The sequence below is a fragment of the Candida margitis genome, assembly GCF_024628925.1.
Source record: "Candida margitis strain CBS 14175 chromosome Unknown scaffold3, whole genome shotgun sequence".
NCBI lineage: Eukaryota > Fungi > Ascomycota > Pichiomycetes > Serinales > Debaryomycetaceae > Lodderomyces > Lodderomyces margitis.
Genome location: NW_026261810.1, coordinates 205156 through 232064, shown reverse-complemented (window position 1 = coordinate 232064; position 26909 = coordinate 205156). Strand labels below are relative to the sequence as shown.

General features: G+C 39.5%; 11 protein-coding genes across 11 annotated transcripts; 6 read left to right on the top strand and 5 right to left on the bottom strand. All coding sequences in view use genetic code 12, as the record gives it.

Moving 5' to 3' along the window:
• Positions 1–481: 481 nt before the first annotated feature.
• On the top strand, positions 482–1573 carry FCR3 (Fcr3p; the record flags this gene model as incomplete). The annotated part of the gene is made up of 1 exon (XM_051814825.1): positions 482–1573. One exon carries the CDS (start codon positions 482–484, stop codon positions 1571–1573), a length of 1092 nt encoding a protein of 363 aa, XP_051671696.1.
• A 201-nt stretch (positions 1574–1774) lies between these two features.
• On the top strand, positions 1775–3544 carry STI1 (Hsp90 cochaperone; the record flags this gene model as incomplete). The annotated part of the gene is made up of 1 exon (XM_051814824.1): positions 1775–3544. One exon carries the CDS (start codon positions 1775–1777, stop codon positions 3542–3544), a length of 1770 nt encoding a protein of 589 aa, XP_051671695.1.
• Positions 3545–4451: 907 nt separating this feature from the next.
• HAL9 (Hal9p) lies at positions 4452–8036 on the bottom strand (the record flags this gene model as incomplete). The annotated part of the gene is made up of 1 exon (XM_051814823.1): positions 4452–8036. The coding sequence occupies one exon, from the start codon at positions 8034–8036 to the stop codon at positions 4452–4454; it is 3585 nt and encodes a 1194-aa protein (XP_051671694.1).
• Positions 8037–11677: 3641 nt separating this feature from the next.
• On the bottom strand, positions 11678–14599 carry TAC1 (Tac1p; the record flags this gene model as incomplete). The annotated part of the gene is made up of 1 exon (XM_051814822.1): positions 11678–14599. One exon carries the CDS (start codon positions 14597–14599, stop codon positions 11678–11680), a length of 2922 nt encoding a protein of 973 aa, XP_051671693.1.
• A 571-nt stretch (positions 14600–15170) lies between these two features.
• On the bottom strand, positions 15171–17783 carry ZNC1 (Znc1p; the record flags this gene model as incomplete). The annotated part of the gene is made up of 1 exon (XM_051814821.1): positions 15171–17783. The coding sequence occupies one exon, from the start codon at positions 17781–17783 to the stop codon at positions 15171–15173; it is 2613 nt and encodes an 870-aa protein (XP_051671692.1).
• Positions 17784–18492: 709 nt separating this feature from the next.
• On the top strand, positions 18493–20805 carry CANMA_002720 (peptide alpha-N-acetyltransferase complex A subunit; the record flags this gene model as incomplete). The annotated part of the gene is made up of 1 exon (XM_051814820.1): positions 18493–20805. One exon carries the CDS (start codon positions 18493–18495, stop codon positions 20803–20805), a length of 2313 nt encoding a protein of 770 aa, XP_051671691.1.
• A 42-nt stretch (positions 20806–20847) lies between these two features.
• On the bottom strand, positions 20848–21480 carry CANMA_002719 (uncharacterized protein; the record flags this gene model as incomplete). The annotated part of the gene is made up of 1 exon (XM_051814819.1): positions 20848–21480. One exon carries the CDS (start codon positions 21478–21480, stop codon positions 20848–20850), a length of 633 nt encoding a protein of 210 aa, XP_051671690.1.
• A 164-nt stretch (positions 21481–21644) lies between these two features.
• On the top strand, positions 21645–22292 carry CANMA_002718 (uncharacterized protein; the record flags this gene model as incomplete). The annotated part of the gene is made up of 1 exon (XM_051814818.1): positions 21645–22292. One exon carries the CDS (start codon positions 21645–21647, stop codon positions 22290–22292), a length of 648 nt encoding a protein of 215 aa, XP_051671689.1.
• Positions 22293–22871: 579 nt separating this feature from the next.
• GIS2 (mRNA-binding translational activator) lies at positions 22872–23405 on the top strand (the record flags this gene model as incomplete). The annotated part of the gene is made up of 1 exon (XM_051814817.1): positions 22872–23405. One exon carries the CDS (start codon positions 22872–22874, stop codon positions 23403–23405), a length of 534 nt encoding a protein of 177 aa, XP_051671688.1.
• Positions 23406–23774: 369 nt separating this feature from the next.
• On the bottom strand, positions 23775–24941 carry CANMA_002716 (phosphoinositide 5-phosphatase; the record flags this gene model as incomplete). Its single annotated transcript, XM_051814815.1, has 1 exon — positions 23775–24941. One exon carries the CDS (start codon positions 24939–24941, stop codon positions 23775–23777), a length of 1167 nt encoding a protein of 388 aa, XP_051671687.1.
• Positions 24942–25333: 392 nt separating this feature from the next.
• On the top strand, positions 25334–26857 carry CANMA_002715 (SF3a splicing factor complex subunit; the record flags this gene model as incomplete). Its single annotated transcript, XM_051814814.1, has 1 exon — positions 25334–26857. The coding sequence occupies one exon, from the start codon at positions 25334–25336 to the stop codon at positions 26855–26857; it is 1524 nt and encodes a 507-aa protein (XP_051671686.1).
• Positions 26858–26909: the final 52 nt, after the last annotated feature.

Here is a 26909-nt window from a genome sequence, read left to right as displayed (position 1 = left end):
GATTGCCCCCTTTCAACTAACCTTGTGTTATTTCACTGCACTATGCTGACATCATGAAAAATTCACATGAAAGTACATCTTACACAACGGCTGCAAACCAATCTATCAAAACTTTAAAAAAGAAAAAAGCTTTTACCTTAACCGATGATAAACCGTTGGCATCAAAGCCCACCGTTTTCTTAAAGCAGATCAAAAGAAGTCGTGGAGTGTGGCTAAAGCCGAGTAGGAAAAGTTTATCTTTTTGTCCAATGCACGACCATGTTTTAAATTTAACCTCTCCACCAAAAATCTTTTGACAATCATCAGACACCATATAACCAGTCATAGATTATCAGAAGCATATCGTCTTATCTTTACTTGACACAAGAATATTTAGATCTTAAATATAAACAAAGCTAAAGAATCATTTACTACTCACCCACCCACTACAAAAATAAAAACAATCAAATAAATTCGATTTTTCTAAACGGTTCATCACGAGATGTCTTTTAATACACAAGGTTCTCCTGTATTTTGGAATAATGAACAATATTCAACACCCAATTTATCAGAAGCGAAACAGGAAGGTGGGTCCTATAGTGGTGTACCAGAGTTTGCTGAATTAAACCAAGAGAATATAAATTTATTCAACCAAAAACAAAATGACCCCTGTGACTCCTTCCAAGCTGAACAAAATCAATACAATCAAGCAAATTTCGAACACACCAACAACAGCTTTGCACTTCAAGAGCAACAAATAGCATACTCGTCTTCGCAAAATGGATTTCCTTATCAAAATGTGCCGCCACTTAATTCAACGCTTTCGCAGAATTCCCAGGGCAACATTAGCTATGCGTCTGCTGATCTTTCTCCGAATCAGATCAATAATAACCATATAACTTCACCTGGTACCTCAGAAACTTCTGCCGGTTATGATATTGACAAGAAAGTCTTGAGTGATCAAGCCAATGGACACAAAAAGAAAACAAAGCGACAATTGCTAGACGAAGAGGATGCCATATTGATTGCTAGAGATGACTCAGAGTTGACCGATGAAGAATTGCAGATGAAGAGAAAAGCGCAGAATAGAGCGGCACAGCGTGCATTCAGAGAGCGTAAGGAAACAAAGTTGAAGGAATTAGAAGCCAAGTTGTTACAAAGCGAAGAAGAGAGGCAGAAGTTAGTGGAACAGCTAGAGGCGATTAGGAAACAGAATTTGTCAATATGCACTGAAAATGAGATTTTAAGAACTAATGAAGGGTCACTAACCGCGAATAAAACAACGGTGGACAAATTTCATTTCCCACAAACACAGGATGACTTCATTGATGAAATAACCCGCGGCACAAACCACCAAGTTAAAAAAGACACCATAAACAAAGTATACAACAATCCCGAAGGTGACAAGTTGCTAGCTCTAGGGGCTGTATGGGACTATTTACAGATCAAAGTCGAGGAAGCAAATTTGGATTTGTCAACTATCGATTTTAATGAAGTTATGGATAGATTAAAAGGTAATGAGAAATGTCACGGTTACGGTCCAGCATACCCATTAAGTTTAGTTCAACAAGCTGTAGAGGCCAGTTTTAAGTGAAATTAGATTGTATAAGGTATTAGTTGAAGTTTTTGTAAACCGCAGTTAGAGCGGCTCTTCAAAGAATGTTCTAAAAAGTTCGATGATTTTTTTTTTTTCTCTTTGCTGCTCCTTCTCAACATATAAAAAGTGGTGAGAACATAACTAACCACTTCAGACCAGTACAATTCAAATCAAATCAAACCACTAACGCTATCAATCATGACCACGGCGGACGAATACAAAGCAGAAGGTAACAAATACTTTGCCGCAAAGGAATTCGAAAAGGCAATTGAGTCATTCACAAAAGCTATCGAAGCTTCACCTCAACCAAATCACGTTCTTTATTCCAATCGTTCTGGATCTTATGCATCGTTAAAAGAATATGACCAAGCATTAAAGGATGCGCAAGAGTGTATCAAGATTAATCCTTCATGGGCCAAAGGTTACAACAGAGTAGGAGGAGCTCAATTTGGTTTAGGAAATTTGGAGGATGCCCAAAAGGCGTACGAAGAGTGTTTGTCATTGGATGCCAACAACGCCCAAGCCAAAGAAGGGTTGAAGTCGGTTGAGAATTCTATTAAAGCACGTAATTCTAGTGGTGATATGGGTTTAGGTGCCATTTTCAGAGACCCTAATTTAATCACCAAATTAAAGAGTAATCCAAAGACTAGTGAATTGATGAAGGACCCTGATTTGGTTGCTAAAGTGTTGAATATACAAGCCAACCCTCAAACGAATGCTACTCAACTTTTATCTGACCCTAGATTAATGACAATAATGGCAACATTGATGGGAATAGACATGGATTTCTCTGCCGAGGGAGGTGAACCATCGTCCAAGACTGAAGATGATGCTTCAAAGCCTGAAGAAAAGGTAGAAACTGAAAAGAAGGAAGAACCAAAGCCAACAGAAGAAACTAAATCAGAAACGAAACCTGCAGCTGAGGGAAAGAAAGTTGATAGTGAAGGAGATGTGGAAATGAAAGATGCACCACAGGGTGACAAGGAAGCCGCTGACAAGGCAAAAGCAGAAGGAAACACCCTCTATAAGCAACGCAAGTTTGATGAAGCTATTGCAGCCTACGACAAGGCTTGGGAGTTGCACAAAGATATCACCTACTTGAACAACCGTGCCGCCGCAGAGTACGAGAAAGGTGATTACGACGCTGCTGTCGCCACATGCGATAAGGCTGTTGACGAAGGAAGAGATATGAGAGCTGACTACAAGCTAATTGCCAAATCATTTGCCAGATTGGGTAACATATATTTGAAAAAGGACGACTTAGAACAAGCCGTCAAGTACTTTGACAAGTCATTGACTGAACACCGTACACCAGATGTATTAAATAAATTAAGGAGCACACAAAGGGAGATTAAAAGTAGAGAAGCTCAAGCGTACGTTAATCCCGAGAAAGCTGAAGAAGCTCGTTTAGAAGGAAAAGAGTACTTCACCAAGGGGGATTGGCCAAATGCGGTCAAGGCATATGGTGAAATGATCAAGAGAGCTCCTGAGGATCCAAGAGGTTACTCTAATAGAGCTGCAGCATTGGTCAAGTTGTTATCATATCCTGATGCCGTTAGAGATTGTGATACTGCAATTGAAAAGGACCCAGATTTCATTAGAGCATACATTAGAAAAGCCAATGCCCAATTGATGATGAAAGAGTATAGTCATTGTATGGAAACACTCAATGAAGCACGTGAGAAGGATTCGAAATTGGGAGGCAAGAACTTGCATGAAATTGACCAGTTATTTGGCAGAGCCAGTACACAAAGATTCCAAGCCATTGATGGAGAAACCCCCGAGCAAACCATGGAAAGAGTTTCGAAAGATCCGGAAATTGTGCAAATATTGCAGGATCCAGTCATGCAGGGAATATTATCTCAAGCTAGAGATAACCCGGCAGCATTGCAAGATCACATGAAGAATCCCGAAGTTGCCAAGAAGGTTAATATGTTGGTTGCAGCAGGTGTTATTCGTACGAGATAGATGGAGCTGTGATGTTTATAATTGTGTAGATACGGTGTAAATAAAAGATTGTCAATTAATTATGCTTTTTTTGTTGTAGGGGGAGTGAAGCCTACGGCAAGCATGTGGCCAGTGTGCCTGTTGTGAGATAGACAGAGCATATCGAGGTTGATAAATGGCTTCTTTTGACTTAGCTACGAACTCCACTATCGCCCAATTTTCACTTGGCCCTAACAAACGTACAACTCAGTTGCAATTAACTCAACAAATTCTTTTTCGGGCGGGTATTGACGGACGATATTTTATGTTCCTATACATCCGCCACCTTCATCGGACTTAACAGCTTTGTACGATTTGAATTTACTTTGTTCAAAGAACAACAAAAAATAAATGGTTTTGAATTTGTTCTTCTGCATACGCGTCAAGCAGTCTTTTGGAAAACTTTTCATTGTTTTTGACTTTCTTCCTCTCCAAGCATTATTAAGCACTGTAGTTGAGGTGTAAAGTGTTGTCACAAAAGTGATGTGTAGACGACACAAAGTATCACAACACAAAACATTTTCCAACTGGGGGAGTGGCATGGTTATGAGTTCTATTTGAAAACAAAAAGAAAACAATGCAATAACGACTTTAAATTTGTTGTTGGGAGACAATGGGTAGCAAATTGATTACAATATACTGTGTTTTGCGTACATGGCTTCTTCAAAGCGGCGAATCTACTTACTTTTCCATAGAACCAATACATTGGGGTAGCTGATACTGGTGCCTTGTCCAGCGTGCAAGTCAAAGCCATAGGCTTTGCAAAGAGAGAGTCAGACAAAACTAGAGCTGTTTACACTATTCTATATACACTTGATAATATTGTTACATGATTCTAAAACAAAAGATGCAATAGTGCCAACACTAACTATGCAAACCCCAACTACTCTTAGATATCCTTCTCTACATTGCTGCATTCGTCAAACATCTCTTGAAAATTAGTCACGTTTGACCCGTTCGGGTATTCTTTACCCAATTGAACCATGACATCCAGTGTTGCATTACTTCCAAGACCGCCACTAGCACCTGAACCTATCAGTTCAAAGAACATGGGCATGACTTGTTTAAGCTGCGAGTTTTGTTGGTTCGGTGTAGGCGCGAAATTCTGTTGCTGTTGTTGCTGTTGTTGTTGCTGTTGCACAAATGGCTGTTGCATCTCAACGGGGTAAACTTGGGGAAGCGAATTGGATGGGTAATGCGAATGGTGCGATACAGTAGATGATGTATCCAGGTACCGTGGTACATAATTGGTCATATAATGATGTTGGTGCTGTTGGGGAGGGAGTGGAGGTAATGGTTGTTGTTGAAACTGATGCTGGAGTGTTGGCTGTTGTTGTTGCTGGTGCTGCTGAGGATATGTCTCTAGTGGTTGATGCATTTGACTCTGCTGATGAGAATCAGGGTGATGTGGTTGTTGATTATGTGGTGTTGGATTTGGGTGTGGATGCGGATGCGGATGCAGGCTCTGCTGATAAAACTGATCATTCTCTTCTGGTTGTTTGTCCTGAGATGCAAATGACTGACCAGGAGCTACTGGACGTGGGCGATATACTGACGCCGTGTTTGTAAAATGCAATGGATACTGTTGTTTTCTCTGCTGATCTGCAAAATCAGTCAAATGATTTTCATGCTCTTGTGTTCTAGCTTTTGTCGAAGTCAGTGGTGATATAGCATTTTTCAAGATACTATCAACTCTTCTTTCAGCCGAGTACTTATCATTGTCACCGCCACCAACGTCAATGGCATTATTATTGTCCACTTCGCTGCTGGCGTCAGTACTCACATTGCTATTGCTATTGCGATTGCTACTGCGAGTACTGTTGCGGGTACTATTAACAGTGCTATTGCTGCTGCTATTGGTCTTGCTTGTGTTTGAACCTTCCAGGGTATAGCTGCTTTTAGAACCAGATTCTGAAGCAGTGTCGAAAAAATTGTAAGCTCGGAACCACCTTTCAAACACCTTCGAAGTCAAGCTGTGATTAATGCCTAGATGTCCCTCAGGGGTGTAAAATTCTGGGAATTGCACCTTTAAATCGAAATGCTTTTGCAATGCCTTGTTCTTGGTAAACAATGCATTCTTTACGTCACCGCTAGTTATATTCATGAAAATACGTAGTAAATACCGAGTAATGAAATCGTACATCTTTTGTCGAATACAATTGCGTTGAATCTTAACCCCTTTGCTCTTATTCTTGTAACTGAAAAACTGTAATGAAATTTCAATCATGAGACCTAAATCCCGCTCTGCCTCAGCGGAGTTAGGGTTGGTAAAATGAACACTAGCTAAATGACAAAAAGCAGCAAACGGATCATACAAATGCCAACTGAACGAAGAATAATACATCGTCTTCAAATTGAAACTTTTCGCAACGTGCAATATGGTCCTGGCACTTTCTAGAGAAATGTGTCTAAACGCCTTTATTTTCTCAATCAATGGCTCATTCTCTTCCGTAGCGGGGACTTCTTGCATAGCAGTTCGATTGACAACCATCAAATGTGAAAAATAATTCATGTATATGTTGATAAAGTTGTCATCTCCAGAATCGGCAGCCAAAACTTTATCCAATGGCTTGTTCTTTGACTTATAAAAGAAGCGGGGGTCATTGTAATAACATATAGTGACTGAAGGTTCAGCCAAGTCTGTGATTTTGTGCATCTCTCGGTTAATGTTCTCGATTCGAGCTAAAAGTTCGTCTAGCTTGATATGGCGTGCTGAAATGCTATATAGCTGGTCAAATGATTGTAATCGCATCTTCGTAATCTGGTGAAGGAAGTAAGCAGCACACCTATGCAATACTTTTTTCTCGTTCAATTCATTTAAATTTGACAAGTTATCCAACCTCTTTGCATCATCCCATAATGTGCGCATTAACTCGATACTCGATTGGACGTTGGTCATCGTAGACTTGTCGCCGTCAATAACACTACACACTCCGTATTCTCCAGCTTGTAATGGTTTCCCGTACCGGAAAGAATAAGTCACTTCAAAAGTCTGGCAAAACCACCACAATCTTTTGCGCATATTGCGTTCATGCCAGCTTAATCCTTGGTAGGATTCCTTGCAATGAAGCCCCAACTCTTGCGCATACCTTACAGCCAAGGAAATTGGGATATAGGTCTGCTTAACAGCGGCTATAACCGATTGCAAATAAATGACAAATAAAGCAAATGCTAGGACTGTTTCCACCCCTTCAGACGATAGGACTAGACGATTGTAATAAAATACAGTTGAAAAGAAGCATTTGGTATCAAGCTCAACCAATTGTTTATCCGTTAATGATTGTAAAATTTTCGATGGTGGTTTGTTATTTTTCTTCATCTTGGCTATATTCCGCTCGTCGACCAAGGCAGATATACAGAGGCCAACCAGGAGAGACATTATCATCAATTCTGACCACATAAAAGATCGTAATTTTGAATTTGGTCCCTTGGTGTGCATTTTCTTGTTGTTTTTGAAGTAGCTTTCAAACAACCCCTTGACATAGCTCGACTCACAAACAAAAGACGCAATATACAAATCGTCAAACCGGTCCAAAATCTCAAGCGGAACCGACAACTCAGTAAATGTATTGTCCATAAGGTCAGTTCTATTGCGAATGGTGGTCTTTATCGGCTGGCATATAGAATCCATAAAGGCCTGCAGAAAGAAACTGTGAATCGTTCCAATGCTTAGCACATCACGCACTTCGGTCAGGCGATGCCGGCCCAAGCCTTGAAACATTAGTTCCAACGAGGATTTGGAGAAAACATCAATTATCGTGTGTGTACCAAACCTATTGTTGTCGGCTAGCGGTGCAGTTAAGATATCGTTGGTGGTGTCTCCATTTGGCTCATCCTTCTTGCCACTTTCTTCTGTGTGAGTTGTAACTATTTCTTTGATATCGACTGGCTCGGATCGTGCTTGGTTATCTCCTGCCAGATTCCTGGCACCACGGACTTCTTCCGCCAACACTTCAAGTAAACTCTCAATCTTGTCCAACCGCAGGTTCAAATGTTTGATACTTTGGGTCTTGTTCGGCTTTGTTGCAATTGACGGGCTCGGTTTTGGCGCCTTGGGTTTCTTTTCGGGGTCGCTAACATAAACACAATCTCCTTCGTTATTCTCTTGACAGTTGAGACACGGCAAACTTCCATCACATTTAACTTTCTTTTTACGACAATATGTACAGGCTTTTGAAACGCGAGGTCTTTTCCTTTTGGCTGTCTCTAGTGGTGGATCTTGAATATGCTTTGTTGAGTCGATTTGTTTGGGTGATAAAGGTACCGTAGTACTATCCTGGGAGATTGTGCTACCACTTGTGCCTGAAGGATATAACTGAGGCCGGCGAAACAAATCAGATTTGGTAAGTTGGTCAGATGGAGTACCCAAAGAGCTGTCTTGTTGTTGGGATATCGAGGTTGCGGCGCTTGATTGAAACGACAGACTTGATTGTTCTTCCAGCCCATGCTGTACACTGTTTATAGGGTCAGGCATTTGAAGGAGGGGGAGGGGAGGGGGGGATGCGAAGGGAGTGAAGTCTCTTTTAGTTGTGCATAGACTAAATGGTTTGAAATCCTTCTTGCTTCAGTGATTGTTAGCTAGTAAAATGTAAACGACGACTAACTCCAATTAGGATAAATGATTGATGATACATGCAAATAATCTGACAGTGCTTGGGCCACCCCAGTCTTTTGTTGAAGCGAGTGGGGTTGATTTTGATTTGCTTTGAGTTGAATCGTATTGGTTAAGAAATGTCCCTTTTTGTTGAGGTAAGGAAGAAGGGGAATTGTTTAGTTGAGTTGAAAATTGGGAAAAAAAAAGGGGTTGTTGTGCTTGAGCTTTCTATTCTTTTGGTTTTTCTTTTATTATTAGAATACTTCAATTATGAATTATATTATTGTTTGAATACAAAAAACAATAATGAAATCGTCTTCTATGAAGTATTTCTTTATAATGTCTTTTATTGTTTAATTCTTTCAAACATATATATTTTTCTTCTTCTTCTTCTTCTTTATTAAAAGTTTTTAGACCATACATTTTTTAACCTTTCAACAGAAAAAACAATTAGGTTTCATTTGCCATAAACTACACAATACCAATATATCAACAATTGACTTTATAACCCAAAAAAACAATAAAAAAAAAAAGCAAAATAAATCACTCGGGAGGGGTAACTAATCCAAAAAGAAGCACTTCGTTAAACTACAGTTGTTCTTTGATATTCCGTGTCTCCTGGTGTCAGATTAGGTGCTTAACTTCTTCTTTCGGCTTCTATCTTTTTTTTTTTTTTTTTCTTTTTTTTTTCTTTTTTCCTCGTTGTAAATAGTATAAGCATTCTTTCTTCGCAACCGTAGCCTCGGGTAACAAGTTGTCTTATCTACAAACCATATTGAAGTTGGTTTCAAATTACAAACAATCAACAACATACAACGCCCTAATTTTCGCACAATCAAATTATAAAACCTGCAGAAACATTTAAACGAGAAGCGTCATTCACATAGCCTACTTTTTATACATCCATAGATTAATGAAACACCTTACCCTTTATTTAATGCCTTATGCGTAGAATATTCGATCTGGGCCCCCAAAATAGAATAGGGTAGAATGTCTTGTATGACGAATTAAGTGCTTGACATGAAATTACACAAATAGTGTCTTTAGCCCGTTGCTTTTTCTTCGGTTGTTCTTCCGCAGAAGCAGTTAGACACCAAACTATTTATTAAAATTGTTCTTTTTTTTTTTTCTTCTTCTTCTGGACTCTCTACCCTGGTGACATCATATTCATGACAGATGAGGTCACCAGGAGAAGCAATTAAAAGAAGATGATGTCTCATATAAGCCCCAGTGCAGACGATCACAGCCTAAAAAGTGTTTTATCGCATTACATCTCGCACAATCACTAACCAATACGCGAAGAGCTGTGTTCTCCACACATGTATTCAAGCATATGCCTTGGTGTTGGAAATGTTTTCTCTTCATAACCATGTGAAATTAATATTGTTTCCTTTTTGTTTCCTTTTTGTTTTATTTTGTTTTTAATTACGTGTGGGAACATAAGTGTTCCTACATGAGGCGATAGGATAGAATAGAGTAGAAATGAAGTAGAAATGACTCAGCTGTTTATTTTTTTTTTTTTTTCCTTCATTTCCTCCAACGATACGTTTATCATTTTGCTTGTCTCAGCAGTTTTGTTACCACTAGTTAAATTTTATAACTTCATTTAAGCGTCTCAGCAGCAAAACTGTGAGACAAAGCGACAGAAGAGAACGAGACAAACGGCACTTCAAAGAAAAGAAAACAAAAAAAAACAAAAAAAAGAAAGAAAGAGAGTCAAAACCAATGTCAAAAATTTGTAAAGTTTCAATTTTATTTTGGTGGTTGTTTAAATAATTTTAAATTGCTCATCTCCGAAATGAAACAAAAAAAAAAAAAACAAAAGCAAAAACATAAAAGTTTTTCGGTTAAGGGGTTTTTTTATATTTCCGTTGATCTTTAGTTTAAAAAAGCTTGTTATTAATTATGCTTTTACCGATCGGATTTTAAAGTACTAAATAAAGTTTACACTTGATCCCCGTATATGCAATAGAAACAAATTGAACAAAAAAAAAAGAAAAAAAAAACATCAAGCAGTGCCTGATTCAAAAACTACACTCTATAATCTATTGTTTCTATTGTTTTGATTTGAAGAAAATACCATACAAAAATGTTAGTCGTGTACCAAAGTGAAACATTTGGAAATAGAGTCCGGTTTCCTATGGTACAGAAACAACATACAAAAAATACACAAAATCCTAGCAACTGAAAACTTTGTTTTTGCCGTTGCTTGCATTTGTACCCGGGCGGGTATTCGATATTCTTCCATAGCAAGTGTTAAAGAAGAAAAGATAAAATTCACTGATTTGACAAAGACCTCAAATTTATTTTAAGATGCAACTGAGACATTGTAAGACGTTTTTATATCAAGCCTTTATTCTTCGCTTGTGATTCACGTGGAATCGCAGAGGAGCTTGCAAATGTTTTGTTTGTTCAATCGTACAGCATTTGGTGAACCCCTTTGCCCTTGTAATGGGTGGCAAACTTTGTATATGAATACCCCAGTGATCGACGGTATTGCAAGTATTAACGCCTCACCCACCGGCGCACCATCGCCTATTATTTCCTCTTGATTTGGGAAAACAAGAATTGAAAATGGAAAGAGAGAACGAAGATTGGAGCTTTTGCATAAAAATTGATCTAAATTCTTGGGGTTTACACTCTCGTCAAGTCATGGATCAAAAGAGCAATTTTAAGAATCTTTAGTTCGTAATTGGAACTAAACGAAAGTCAAATTGGACAGATATCCGTCATCTACTAACGTATTCGGTTAACGTCTTTTCCCCTCACAGCGCTGCAACTTATATTACTCGTTCTCCTTAAAATACGAAAATACGAATGCTTTTTTCTTTGCTTGCACCCTACCAATCAGCCACACTATGACAGGTTGAAACCTTAGAGAAGTGAATTATACCGTAGCTGGTCTTCCACCCACCCCCTCTCCCCTAATTTCAGTTCCCCTCACTTCGGTTTTCAACCGGAGGTGTAAAAGCCAAAAAAAGTGCCGTTGGACATATTAGATTCGACCTTTTGTTTAAACAATGTAAAACTGTCACAGTCGTATGAAAAAAAAAAAAAAACATCCATGAGTAGTTTGTGCCACGAGAGAAGTGACTATTTAACGCGTGGAGACTAAGCGGGTCTATCCTCAAAAGCCTAAGAAGCCCCACTAGTTCATTGGTTAGGCGTACACATCAGAGTATTCTGAATTTCAGAATGGAAAACTGTAAACGAGCACAAAAGTACAAAAGCACGGGGAAATACGGAACTCTAAACACACACACACACACACACTCTCTCTCTCTCTCTCTCTCTCTCTCTCTCTCTTAAACTTGCCTCAACTTCTCTTAAAACAACCAAGAAATAAAATTATTTATTTATTTGATTTCGGTAAACTCCACATATATATAGACAGACAAATCGTAACTAGACCTACAAAGAGACTACGTCAGTGCTCTTCTTGTGCATCACAAGAGCTAACGTGTGATGCATTGCATTACTTTGCAGCAAAGTTTGCATCGTATTCACCTCTAACTCCAGCTTTATATACCTAAGTTATTATCAAAAAAGAAATTAGGCATACTATTCATTTGGCTCAAAAACATATTCAGCACCCCATCATTACCTGATTGATTCGATACGCCATAATCACCAATAACGGACCCTGTAGCAACCGGAGCAGCCATATTACTTTGTACATTCCCCATTTGTGTTGATCGCAAGTTGGACCCGTTTGATTGATGATGTACTTGATCCACCGGATGCACAAACAGCGGGATCGAGTTCATTGGAGTAGATGTGACTCCAGGTAGCGGCTGCTGCAGCGGTGACAGATAAGATTGAAGGTGATGTGGTGGGAAACGTCCATTTATATGGGTGTTATTATTTGTACTATTTTGACTATTTTGATCGGGGTGCATGATGTTAGACACCGATGGATTATATCTCGGAGATGATGCATATGGGCTTAATCTATTGCCGATTGACGAAGAAGTTTCCAGACTCCAATCTTCACTAGTTTCGAAAAACGATTGACCGAAAAATGTAGGGAAATTGTTGGAAAATTCACCAGTTTCTTGATACAATTCGGGGAACTTGACTTGCACACTATTCAAATGAACTCTTAATGCTTCGTCATTCTGTAAGACAGACACCCCTGTTTCATTTTCATAAGCGGTTATTACAACTCTCAACATTAGTTTCACAATTAGTTCAATTGATATGTCTCCATGTGAACGCACATGCTTGTGAGGTTTTGAAAAATTACCCACATATTCAAAGAATCCCATCGACGACTCACTCAATAGCTTAATATCATTGACCACTTCAGGTGAGTTTGGATGGTTCAATACCGAGCCCGCAAGGGTCAAAAACGCAATGATAGGATAATACAACACCCAGTTTAGGAATGTCGAACCAACAGTGTCTTTATTCACTTGCTTCATCATCACTAATATGGTTCTTGCGGCATCTAATGATAAATTCCGGAACTTCAAAATTTGACTTCCAGCATCAACCTTGTCTGTTTCAACAACAAACGGGAACCGGTTAATCACCATCAAATGAGCAAAATAAGACAACTGACCCACCAAGATAATTTGTCGTCTTGGCTCAGGTATTTTCTGATCGATAAAATGAAATAGTGGGTCATTGTAAAAACGGGGCCGGTCAACTTCCGATAAATATCTTGCCAACTCTGACATTTCCAGATTCAAATGGTCCAACGCATTCGATAGGGACTCAAAATCACGCAATCTTGCTGAAGCGGCAAATAGTAGATGGTACGATTCCGATTTGATTTTTGCCAAAAGCATGCCGTAGAAATGATAATAAAATGTGTCATCTTTAAATGATTTCAACTTTTGAAGTAATCGATAACTGAGCGGTTGGGTCGGGTCCCCTAATAAAGCCTCATCGGCCACTGCAATTGACATTTGACGTTCCATATCGTCACCATCAAAATTTGGATCCAAATAGGAGGTGGACCCTTGAATACACGTAGTCAATATATCTGCCTCAGTACACGTCGTGACATCATCAACGTTGATTGATGGCGGTTTACCAAACCTGAAGCACAAATCAGTGTCATAATAATAGCAAAACCACCATATCTTCCGCATTCGATCTTGCTCCTTGTCACCCAACTTGTTGAAATATTCAATCCGGTGTAAACCAATCTCCTGTGCATACCTCACTGCCACCGCTTTCGGTATGTAGTTAATATGATTTGAGATCCAACTGGAGTCACAATATGATATCAACAAGAGAAGAGCCTCAATAGTCTCCAAACCCTCACTAACAAGACATAGTCTGTGGTAGTAAAATATTGCGTTTTCCAATAGCTTATCTTGTAAATGGTACAATTTGCCATTTTTCTTGTGCTCCTTCTTATCCAACATTGCATCCAACCCCATCAATAATGCCGAAGTCATGATCAAAAATTCCGATGTAGTGAAATTCCGCCTTTTGGACGGATCGTTTAACCCATCATAATATGAGACAAACATTTGTCGGACTGTTTCCCCTTCAACGAGAAAGCTAATCATGGGTATCTCCCCATATCCATCCACCAACCCCATAACCAATTTAGAATCCACTGGAAATGGTTGCTTCAACAACTTTTCTTTTGTCCGGGTGTCAATCAATGCTGGGTCGATCCATTTATTCAAAAACACACTTAATTTGCTGTGACATACTAGTAGGGTATTTTTCATAGGTGTTATGCACTCAGTACCTTTAGATCCTAATTTTTGCTCCATCCAATCTAGCGACTCTCTGGAAAATATTGAAAATATCGACTGGGTTCCTATGTACAGTGCATATCCCCCCATTCGAGGTAACTTAGTGCCATTAGAGCCACTATTTTCAGTTGCCTCTTTCGAACATCCAGGCAATCTTTCTTGTCCTTCGTGATCACGATCGGACGCTGCTGAAGACACCTCTCTTGAAACTAGACCCATGGCAGATCCTCTCTCTGAATGTAATCGGTTCGATTTGGTACCTCCACCAGTTCGATCTGCAAGTATTTCAACGGTGTCAGTTAACCTCTCAATGGCACGTTCAAGTTTTGACATTCGGGAATCTAAGGAATTTGGAAAATTCGTGTTATCTCCTTGCTTCAGGGGTACAGATTCACTCTTTAAATTGAATTGGTCGTGACTCTTGTGGCCCAATTTATGAACCCTTGGTTGTCTCTTTGTCAGCCGTTCAGAGTACAGACAAACTTTTGGCTTCCTCGATTGTGTACAATTCTCACAGGGGTACGATCCATCGCATTTGATCTTCTTTCGACGACAAATGTCACAAGCTATCTTTATCCTCTTTTTGGAAGGATCTTTGGGGTCAGCGTCATTAGCTGGGTTATGATTTTCTGGCATCAACAAGTTCAGATTTTTCCTGTCTGAATTATCCTTACCCATTTCCAATTTTGACGTAGTCATTTGGTTACTGGTAGATTCACTCATCTTCAAAGTAATGCAAAGAAAATGTCAAAAAGTTCTTAAATGACTATTTGAGATTGTAGACTAAACAGTGCACATACATCGAGTAGATCCGCACATGATTCAATTTTTTGTTTGTTGTTTGATTTTTTTTCTTTTCTTTAGTTTTTTCTTTCGTCCGTCTTCATTGTTCCTCTCTGTCCCAGTTGGGCTAATCTCCGTATGTACAGAACCGTCAAGAAACCACCAATGGAAACCCCGAAAAACACGGAACTTGCAAATGCCGAAAAATAGAAGGAGAACAAGAATATGTTCTATCAAGTATGCAAAGATGATCTTGCTTAAATTGGGTCATCAGGGTGTCAATGTGGACCGAAAGCCATGACTGACGCTCACTCTGAACAGCCTCGTGGGTGTGCCTATTCTTTCCGATATTGTAACATGATGTTTAATTCTGTTTCCGTGGGGTCTTGTACAACACCATAGACTCTCTATGTAAATGCCGATAAAAAAGAGCTACCTTCAAAAACACCATTAAATAAACGGCTGTATATATATATTACAAACAAGAACTAAGTACAAGTTTTCCCCTCCTTCAATTATTAAAATCGTAGTTGAAAAACCCCGACAATTCATTTATTTCACCAAAAACAAACTGGTTAAAGTTGTCTTCGTTCATCAAGTTTTCAAGATCAATTGCCTCCGACACAGGTGCCATTCCAAAGTTGTTCTGATTTTCATTTAGTTTGTTGGCTGATTGATACCCACCAGTATAATTTGACAATATTGGCTTCACGTCAGTGTTGTATGACCCGGAAGATGACGTGTATGACGAAGCTGATGCAGGTTGTTGACTGTGCACTATATCAGGACTGTTTGGGTCTAAGTCCAAGTTTGCTATAGGTTGGAAGATTTCTGGGTACTTGGAACGCAACGACTCGATGTGATCTAGTAATCCAGGCCGCATTCGGTAAAAGAAGACATTGGCCTTTTTCTCCATCGTATCAATCAATATTCTCAAGAAAGACCGACTAACCATATCACAAAACATTCTTTTATTGTCTAGATTTGTCGTCTGGGTCCCGTTGTAAGCAAAAAAGTTTAACGAAACGTCAATCAAAAGCAAACAGTCATAGTAAGATGAACTTTCAGCTGGATAGACCAAACAATTACCTAGCACGCTCAAAAATGCAACAAAGGGGTAAAACAAAAGAAATGGGAAACTAGCATCATCAACTTTCCACAACGAGTTTGGGTTGGAAACCGATTGTAACATGGACCTAGCAGCTTGAAGTGATTTATTACCATATGACAATAGCCTATCGTCTTCAATATTGAACTCTTCAAGAAACGGAACTCTATTCACTGATAGAAGATGAGCATGGAATGACAAATGAAACAGAAGAACATAAAACTTGAGAACACCCTCATCACACAGAAATGCAGGTATTACAAATGGATTCTCTCTATGAGGATCCAATATGCCTGGCTCTATAAGTTGTGATAACATTTTCATGTCGTCATTAATCTCGTTAATGACAGTAAGTGCACCTTGTGTATTAATGTTTGAAGGTAGCTTTGAATACAACTTGTAGTAACTCTTTTCCTTAATTCGAGTCAACATAAGCAAGAAATGGGCAAAGTAAAGCACAGCACCTTCTCGTTTCAAAGACTCGATAACACTTGGCGCATTCCTCTCGTAATCTTGATTCACAAATAAGTCTCTCGGCACGGATATGATACAGGGGTCCACTTCACTCAAAGTAGTCACATCCTCATTATTGATCAACATTGGTTTCCCACTTTTATAACTAAGTTCAACACTCATGTACTCACAAAATAACCACAACTTCCGGCACGCTAAGCCAGTATCGCGGTATTTCTCTTGCAAAACTTCTACCCTATGTAGTCCTAGTTCTTTAGCATATCTGCCCAAAGTACCCACAATGATATAATTTATGTGAAAGTCTGATATGAACGACTCCTCAATAATTAAACTCAATAACGCGAGCCCTAGTAGAGAATTATAACCCTCGTTGTTTCTTGAAACGTAGTCATAATCATGCATGGCATTATCAAAGAATTTGGCACGTAGCTTTTCGGCTTCAATTGTCGTTAGCGACGCCAATTTCGGATAATGGGCACCGACAATTCGTTTCGGTGATGCAAATTTTGATAGCGACAACACCAAAGCCGAATTCATCATTAAATACTCACTGCGTGAGATGCTCGACAACATTGAATGGTTGTTGGTTAAAACAGCATAGTAGTACTTGTCGAATAAACCCTGAATTTCCTCTAGCGGACAGATGAACGAGACTATACAAAGTTTGCGATAGTAAGCATCCAAAAGCTCGGAAAACAACACTTTATCCTTGGCTTCAAAATATTGATCAAAATGGGGCACTTGTCTCTGTCTATTTAACAAGTGAGTTGATCTGTCAACAGCGTTGGTCAAGGCGAATGGAACATTTTTCAACGGTGCATAGAGTTGCTGATTGACTAAGCTGGACCGCGACCCTTGGAGCCGGTCTTTCATCCATATCAACGAGCGTGCAGAAAGTGTGTTCATAAGCGAGTGGGCGCCACAATATTCAGAAATACGTTTCATAGCCTTTTTTACCACACATTCTTTATCTTGTCCACATGATTTCAGATTAAGCATCAGCTTGATGGACTGCGGTTCAAGCATCTGCTTCATGGATTTCGGATCAGAGGTAAGATTCTGTTCCTTGTAAGGAGAGTCCTCGGTACTCGCATCCTCAATATCTTCGTCTTCGGAGTGATCATCGCTCATATTAATAGCCGAGTCCTGTTCTGTTCCCAGATCCTGGCCTCTAGATATTTGAGAAAGAATTCCCATTTTATCCGTTGGATCCAAGTTCGACACAAGTTTCGTCACGAGATTTTCCAACACATTTATTCTTGTATTCAACTCTTGAATAGTCTTACCCAGCTTGGTGACCTTTACTTCCTTTTTGTAAGACTTTCTAATATCACTGCCCATCGAGCTTACTCGCTTCTTTCTCTCTTTTGGCACAAATGAATAAACACATTCGCGTTTGCGACTTATACATTTTGAACATGGTTCTTCGCCATCACATTTGGATTTACGTTTTCTGCAGTAGTCGCATGCAACTTTAGTACGTATTCTTCTTTCACCGTCCTGAGTGTACTCCGGGTTAAGTGGATTATGTATGTCCGACATGTCGTGAGGGGGGGAGATGGTCTACTTTTCTGGCTTAAAACCTTTGGAATAATAAGCAAAAAACCACAATAGACTCTTTTTAATTCAGGGTTCTTTGTTTTTTTTTTTTAATTTTTTTTTGGGCTATATGTTTCTGTCTCTCTATTTGTTTCTTCTCGCCTTCTATTCTTTTATTTGCCTCTTTTGGGTGATCAGTTTATATGCAGGTACCAGAATTATATTCCGAGGTTTATGTGTAAGAGAGTTAAAAGAAAGGTCAAGTGGATTGAACAAAGGACACTTATCGCGAAAAAGACGGATTAAACTGTTGGATAAGTTGCTGTTGATATAAACGCATTGTGAACTTTTTTTTTGAAAGGAAGAAGTGTTGCGAAATGTCCTCAGTAGAATAACATTTGGTAGCACAAAGGTATATTAAGAGCAATAATTTGACCAAAATGAGTATATATTTAGATTAGAGAAGTGTAGGAAGTATCTAATAGACCAAACATTCAATAGAATGCAAGGTACCCCAGTATAGGTAATTTTCCTAGAGCAATAACTACACAGCTAAATTTAATATACTTTTCATGACGTTGGATTTTGTCGCCGCTATCAAATTTTTTCTTTTTCTTTTTTTTTTTTTTTCGTTTTCAAAGGTCGATTTTTTATTCACCAGACACTTTAACGTCCAAGAAACCACCAAGCACCCGGAGACAACTATTCCTCAATGGCACCAAAGAAAGCCACTCCCATTTTTGTTAACAAGGAAGATGGTAATTTCAGAGAGGCTTTGAAATTGTACGACCAGAAGCAGTACAAAAAAGCCTTGAAACTTGTGGATGCAAATTTGAAAAAAAATTCGAATCATGCTGAGTCACTAGCATTGAAAGGGTGTATTTTCTACTTTACCGGAAATAAAGATGAAGCCGCAACGTACATAAAGAAGGCTGCCGATAAGGATTCCTCAAATTACCTCGTTGACCACTTGGTGGGATTATACTATCGTGCATTGGAAGACTATGTTGAAGCTGCAAAGTGGTTCAAAGCGGCGATGGATAATGGGTCACCCAACAAACCTATATTGCGTGACTTGTCTTTTATGCAAGTACAGAATCGAGATTTCAAGCCCTTGACAGATTGCAGACAGCAGTACTTGGAGCATGCCCCTGGATACAGGGCCAATTGGACTGGTCTTGCCATTGCCCAGCATTTGAACAAAGATTACTCGGGAGCTGTGGCCACTCTCACCAAAATAGAGGGAATCATCAAGGATCACTTAACAGCAAATGACATGTACGAGCACGGCGAGGCAATCTTGTACAAAAATCAGATAATCTCTGATTCCGGGAACGTCAGCAAAGCTTTGGAAGTTTTAGAGCAAGATATAGATAACATTAAAGACCATTTGTCGTACTTGGAGTACAAGGCAAAGTATCTACTTTTATTAGATCGCAAAAAGGAAGCGTCATTGGTTTACCGGGAGTTGTTGAAGACTAACCCTGATAATATGCAATACTACATCATGTTGGAGTTGGCATTGGAGACTAATACCAAGGACCCAGAGTCGAGAGTTAAATTGTATGAAAAGTTGGCCACATTTTATCCTAAATCCGATCCACCAAAGTATTTGCCGTTGACGTTTTTGCCTGCCGAGTCTCTGTTGTTCGAGCAAAAGTGCAAAGATTACATTATCCCTCAACTTTTGCGCGGGGTTCCAGCTACATTTGTAAATGTGAAACCTTTATATGGATATGAGGGAAAACTAGAGATTATTGAGAGGATTGTTACTGAGTTTCTCAAGGAGGAAGCTCCAAAAAATCCAAACCCAACTGTAACAGTGTGGACCTACTTTTATCTAGCTCAGCATTTCTTGTACAAAGAGGATTTGGATACTGCTTTGAGCTATATTGACCTAGCAGTTGAGCATTCACCCACGCTAGTCGAGTTATACATCATCAAAGCGCGTATTTTGAAGCACAAGGGCCTTTTTGAAGAGGCTTCCAATGTCATGAATAGTGGAAGAGAGCTAGATTTGCAGGACCGTTTTATCAATTCCAAAGCCACCAAGTACTTGCTTCGTGCTAACATGGTTGATGAAGCGATTGACTGCATATCATTATTCACAAAGCTCGATGAAGAGGCTGTTAATGGGTGCAAAGATTTGCACTTGATGCAGGTCAATTGGGTTTTGGTTGAAAGTGCCGAAGCCTACACGAGAATGTATCATGAGCAAGGGGCTAAACTCAAACAGTCGGACCTAGACAAGGAGAGTGAAGAATATGCCACTTTAGTGGAAAACGTTGCCATGTACAGAGGGTTGGCTTTGAAAAGATTTCAAGCAATTGTGAAAATTTTCAAAACATTCTACAACGACCAGTATGATTTCCACTCTTATTGTTTAAGGCGAGGAACTCCTCGTGATTACATCGACATGTTGAGATGGGAAGACAAAATCCATGCCACACCAGTATACATACGCGCATTAAAGGGGTTGTCTGATCTCTACTTTGAACTTTATGAGGAACAACAGAACGAGTCATCAGAAGAGTCTGATGATGGAGTTAAGATAAAGAGGAACGGAAAGAAGCCAAAAAAAGCCAAGTCAAACAAGAAAAAGCTGGACCAAGCAGCTAAAGTCGAAAGTGAAAAAGACGACCAAGATCCTTTTGGATTAACACTTCTTCTGGATTTGAAGCAATCAGATTATATTGAACAATTGTCTCAATTAGTTGAGCCTTTAGCAACTGAAGCGCCAAGAGTGAGAACAACCTGGGAACTTCTTTTCAAGATTTATACCATTCAAGGTAAGTACGTGTTGGCATTGCAAGCACTTAAGAGCTTGGATAAAATTTTGAATAGGGATAGCGATAAAAAGCTAAAGGAAATCGGAGACAAGGTTATTGAATTGTCTGAAGTTAGCAAAAAGGACACTAAGGCCAATCAAGCTATTGTTAAAGTGGTGGAAAAGGGTTTGTATGCTGCCTTCCCTGATTTCGAAAATTTATCAGTAGAAGAGTTCTCAAAGGTGTATAGTGAATAGATCGCAAAGGGATACACATGTGTATTTCATGTATTTTTAAATCTATGAATTGATCCAGTTTTCTACTTGTCCCCTAGCAACGCCTCCGGCCAAGTTGAGGGTTTGCCTTCCCAATGGAAAGTAGCTGACCGTGTACCACAATGCTGCTACTAACTGAATTGCAGCAAATATGATCGATAATAGTGTGCTTTTCAAGCTCAAACTGCTAATCAAAGTCAAGATTATACTAGCGCCAAAAACAATCGTAAAGATGATTCTTGTCGATGAGAATAAATGGACCAAGTAAGCTTGTGCTCCTTGCAATACACCAAAACTGATGAGAAAGAAGATCAGGCCCAAAGACCAAAGCAAAGCAAACTTTCTTGGTTTCAAAGTCAAAACGGGAAACAAAAAGATACAAATAAGCCAACAGCAAAGAGCACCGGCAAAGCATAGTGCAAAAACTAGCATCCTGTCCCATCTTGATAGTTCAAACATCCCAGGCTCCGATGTGACATAATTGTCATCGTCTTCTAAATATACCGACTGACTGCGAAATGGATTTAGTTTCTGGAGTCTGGCTTTGAGTGAATTGGAAGATTCGGGCTGTGTTGCTGGGGGTGGTAAAGGTGCACCATCACTGGTTGGACTCTGACTCAATGGCGTATATTTCAGAAATGATTTGAAGAATGACATTTGAAGATAGCTTTCAATAGCTTTTCATGTATGATTGATTTGTCCCATGAATTTAATTTCTATTTTTATTTTTTCTTTTGTTTCCTTTCGGCCAAAAGCAAAAACATTATCCTAGCCCCTTTTTAGTTAGTGTCAATCAAGTACAGTTATAACCACAAGTTCAGATGTCCGCTCCATCCACAGCCGTCGCTTCTTCCAATGCAGATAAACAGTTTGTTCAAACATTTGTTCAGCTAATGGGGTTGTCTGAGAATTCCTCCCCCAGTCAATTCTACTCTACTCATGATTATGACAAGTTACAATCATTGGGACCAAGCTTGCCAAAGTTTTCCTACAAGTTCCCCACATCACTTGGTAACAAAGTGGAAGGAGAGAGTAGCCAGGTTAAATTGAAGTTCAAGTCGATTAAGCCGCCTTTTAAGATCTCGTACGAACTCGATGCATCACCCGGCTCAACGATTTATAAAATCAAATCAAGGTTGATTGAAGGATTAGACGTGTTGAAGTCAGCTGATGTATCTCCGAAAGATGTGAAATTGATGTTGAAGTCAAAGGTTGTTCAAGATACGTCTACTTTGTCTACATTGCTTGGAGAAAACACAGAATTGTCCTTCAATTGTATCATTACGCCACCGGCACCTAAACAAGTAAATACAACGACGTCTAACATAGAGAATGATGAACCAGGTGTTGAAGTTCCGACAACGCTTAGTGCTGCAGCTTTGGAGAAAATTCATCAAATCATAAAACTGGAGATAACCGACTCTGCTAAAGCAGACCAAATTCTCCTAAAATTCAAGGATAGTATATAGATAGCCAAAAAAGAAAACAAAATGAAACGCTGATCCAACTATTTCTTCTCCTGCCATTCATTGTATCTCTTTACAACCAACTCGTTCAAGGAGTGACCTTCCGGGCGGCCAACTCTTTGCTCGTACAAGTAATACGAAGCGATTCCCATTCCAATTCCGATAATAGGGTCAAGCGATCTGGAAATTAAGTACGGATACTGCATTGCGTTGATTCCTTCCTGTCGTTCGCCTTCTTTGATTGTAGTTTTGGCTTCCAATTTATCCGTTGTTCTGCTGATGGATTTGCCGAATCTAGTTACAAATCGGGCGGCTCAAAAAAGTAATAGGTCGTGTATTGATGTCATCGGTTTATTGCCCACGAAGAAAAAAAATTTTTTTTTTTTCACCAGAGAGAAGAAATTTTCTTTGCCCCCTCCGCTCAAAAAGAAAAAGGTGACCTGTATCTTTTGATCAATTTTTTACTTTACTATTGACAATATAAATCAAATCAGAAAACTAAGTGTTTAATTAGTTTTTTTTTACAAAGGTTGTTGTTAAAAGAAGAAGAAGTAGTTGAAGAGAGTTTTATTTTTAAAAGAAATGGCTGCTGTATTTCCAAGAACGTGTTACAAATGTGGTGAAGCTGGTCACGTTGCCGATGACTGTACCCAAGAAGAAAGATTGTGCTACAACTGTCGTAAACCAGGACACGAGTCAGGAGACTGTCCAGAACCAAAGCAAACCACTTCCAAGCAGTGTTATTCTTGTGGTGATGTAGGCCATATTCAAACTGAATGTCCTAACCAAGCCCAAGGTGCCAAGTGTTACAACTGTGGTCAATTTGGTCACATTTCAAAGAACTGTGAATCTGCACCATCTGGACAACCTGCTCCATTCAGAAAATCATACGGCCCAAGAGGTGGTTCTGCTTCAGGTACCACCTGTTACAAATGTGGCGGTCCAAACCATTTTGCCAGGGACTGTCAAGTTGGTAATGTCAAGTGTTATGCTTGTGGTAAGCCAGGTCACATCTCCAAGGACTGTAACTCTGCTGCTGGTGGTTCTAACTCTGGATCAAAAGCTTGTTACAACTGTGGAAAATCAGGCCACATTTCAAAGGAGTGTACCGCTTAAATGGGTGGGTACATTTGACGGAAGATGTGATTAGGGTGAGACGTTTGCAGTTTTCTTGTGGAATGCTTCATACTAGTTGCAGGGGAAGTCGATGAAGAACTCGTTTTTCGATGTTGTTTTTGAGTATGTTTCTTGTCTAAAGCAGGAATTGTTTATAGTTTTTATATTGCGGTTTCTTAATTGGTGAGTTATTTAAAAAATGAATAAAATAAAACGTCACACGGGTTTTAAATGTAGAAAGGAATCGAAGTCTTATAAATATAGAGGTGCTTTAACCACTAAGGTATTCATATGTGAAACATATATTTGGATAATTGTACATGTAGCTCTTTTGTGACACCACTACCTTCCTGGTTGTGGTTCTTGTCCTCAGAAGAACCGAAAAAATACCCAAAGCAACACAATGGCTGTAAACAGGAATATTCTGCCTTGCTTTGTAAGTCCTAACCATAGACCATATCCCATGATTGTGTTTGAAAGAGGTCGAATTAAAGTCTGAGTGATGTTGTCAAACGTTGTGGGCTTTAAATATATTGTAGTGGGTCCACTAACCACATTCGAGCTCAGTTCTAAAGCTCCAAGCTGAGAAAAGTCATCCAAGACGAGGTCGGCCCGCAAACCAGTGGGAAGAATTTGCAAGCAGCCAGACAAGGGGGAGATAACCAGCTTTGGCGGATCAAAGGGAATAGTCATTTCTAGGTAAACGGGACGATGGTCTGACATCAAAAGTGAATCCAACGAGTCGTAAACTATCACTTCTGGTAGGTAATAGCGCACTCTGTCGTTGTAAGCAGACTTGTTCGAACCAGGCAATTTCAACAACTGCTGGCCCAGATTATCCTCTCCAACTTCTTCATAAGACGATAGATAAACAATCCTATCGCACCAAGACGGAGATCTCTTTGTGTTGTATATTGCAGTATTTACGTGGAGCTTGTAGGTTGGTGGAAACGTTATTTTAGCTTCGGAAAAGTTCTGCAATACGTCTCCGTTGCGCATGCTCATTCTCAATTCGTCATACTTGTCAACTAGATCTTCAACCTTCTTTGAATAATCGGCATTGGTGACTGATGCATCGATTAACGAAATCAATTCGTGCGTTTCTTCATTAGTTGCTGAATAATTTTGAGTAGTCCTGTAGTTCATGTCACCCAAAACAAAGACATGATTCTTGGGCTTTATTAGGCCGTAACCATCTCCAAAATTCAACGACCGCATGATATTGTAAAGATTCTTGTTTCGCTGGAGATAGTAATATTCCCCTTCAAAAGCGTTTAGATGCACAGTTGCAAATGACAATTCGACATGGGTTGTGCTATCTAAAGCTCCCCCAGGGTAGTAGGACACCCGAGCCCCAACTCCCCCTTTCAAACTCGAGAAAGCATGCCCACAGCTAGTGGCTGCTGCTCTCACATTTTTGAATTTGGAGGCATAGGGCGATATGATAATCATCCCGATCGCTCCTATAAACGTCAGTGATATTGTCTGAAAGCCGGTATGTTGCTGGTATTTCTCCTGAAGTGCCAGTTGCAACATCTGATTGATAATAATTAGCTTAGAGCTTGCTGTGGAGGGAAAGAATCCATCCAATACAGTGCAGAACTCTTGAAAGCCAAACACATAAAGTGACGACAACTGATCAGGTAGAACCAGGAGTAACTTGGATTTAAAGACGTCTGGTATGAAATTCTGCTGATTGCAATTGTACGTGAAAAAGAACAAAGGAAGTGGGTCCTTCACGCTGGGTTGTGCCAACTGATTGGTCATTGTTAGTGTGTGATGGGTATTGCTTAGGTAGATGGTATTTGAAATCTCAATGGTTGTGTGCCTGCGTTCAAGACTAGTGCCGCACATTTTTGTTTTTGCTCCATCACAAAACTGGAATTTCAAAACTGCAACTTTTCTCTTACCAATACCTAACAATACGAATGAGTGATTTGTTAGAGTCACAAAGATCAGCATTGGAAAACCTTGATGTTATAGAACATGCATTATCCCAAAGATTTTCAAGAAATCCAAATCTCATTCCCAAATCATTGCGGCCGTGCCCTAAACATGGTAATATTCTAACGAGAAAGAATAGGGCGTACACCAAACGATTATTTCGCCTTCAACAACACGAGCTAAAGCAGTTTCTGGTGGATTATGGAAGATTATTGAAATTGGCTTCAAATTCATTTGACCATGATGCAACTACGGTTAAACAGGAAATGCAGAATCTCAAAGAGGAAGACTCATTTGAAAAATTTGATAATTTGATGGCCTTAGTTACAAACAGTACAGACGAAGGTCCTGGTGTAAAAGGATCACAATTGATGTATTCACTGTTTGGTAGTGTTGACCCAAAGGATGTCAAGATCAAAGTAAAGAAGGGAACAGGCAAGGAAATCAAAATGGCAAGAAGGAGAGGTTTGCTAAGTATGGCGGCATCTCATTTACAGGAAATAGAGATCGATGATACTCTCGATTTGAAAGAGTTTCATAAATTTTACAACGAAAACTTTTCGTCAAGCGAAATTCCATACGTGCAGTATTTGTACTCCTTCCATAAATTCCCATATGAAAAGACAACCAACGAGAACTATCGACCTTATTTGAAATCCCTTTTTGCATTATTATTGCTGCGGTACACCCAATTGTATCCCTTGTCTGATTCAAGCGGAATATTTGAGGAAATCGATTGCAATGCCAATGAGGAGAGCTCGCAGACATTGTTGAGCACTAGTGTTGAATTATATTGTGCTGTTTGTGACAAACACTTTGCTACGGAAAACGTCTACAAAGCTCACCTTGAAAGCAAAAAGCATCAGAAAAAAGCATCAAAGGCTGGAGAGGTATCCCAAGGAGGTCGAAATAAACCTAATGCTTGGTACGAGCAAGCAGTCAAGGTGTTGACAAGACATCTCGAAGAAGCAATACACCAAACAGAAAAGCTGTGCGTTATTTCAGAAAGAGCCAAATTTAATGAGAAACAAGACGAACTAGATGTTGAAAATGCGTACACTGAGGTGGAAGATAGTGGTAATTCTGATTCCGACGAAGGTTCCGACGAAGATTCCGATGCTGACGCCGACCTTTTCAAAAACCTACCATTAGGAGCCGACGGTACGCCTATACCATTCTGGCTTTACAAGCTTCAAGGGTTACATAAAACGTACACATGTGAAATATGTGGCAATGTTGGATACAAGGGTAAACAAGCCTTTGAAAGACATTTTAATGGAACCAAGCACCAGAAGGGCTTACAACTATTGGGTGTAACTGAAGATAAGTTTTCACTTTTTAAAAATATTGCTCTGATTGACGAAGCTCAGAACTTGATGCAAAACTTGAAGAAGGACACGAGGACGAAACAGACCGAAATACATGATGCGATAGAAGTTGAAGATAAGCAGGGAAATGTGATGAGCTATTTAGATTATTTAGATTTGAAAAAGCAAGGTTTAATATAGGTTGATATAGTTCCGAGGTCGAAATTGGCGTACATTTCGTAAAGCCTGCCTG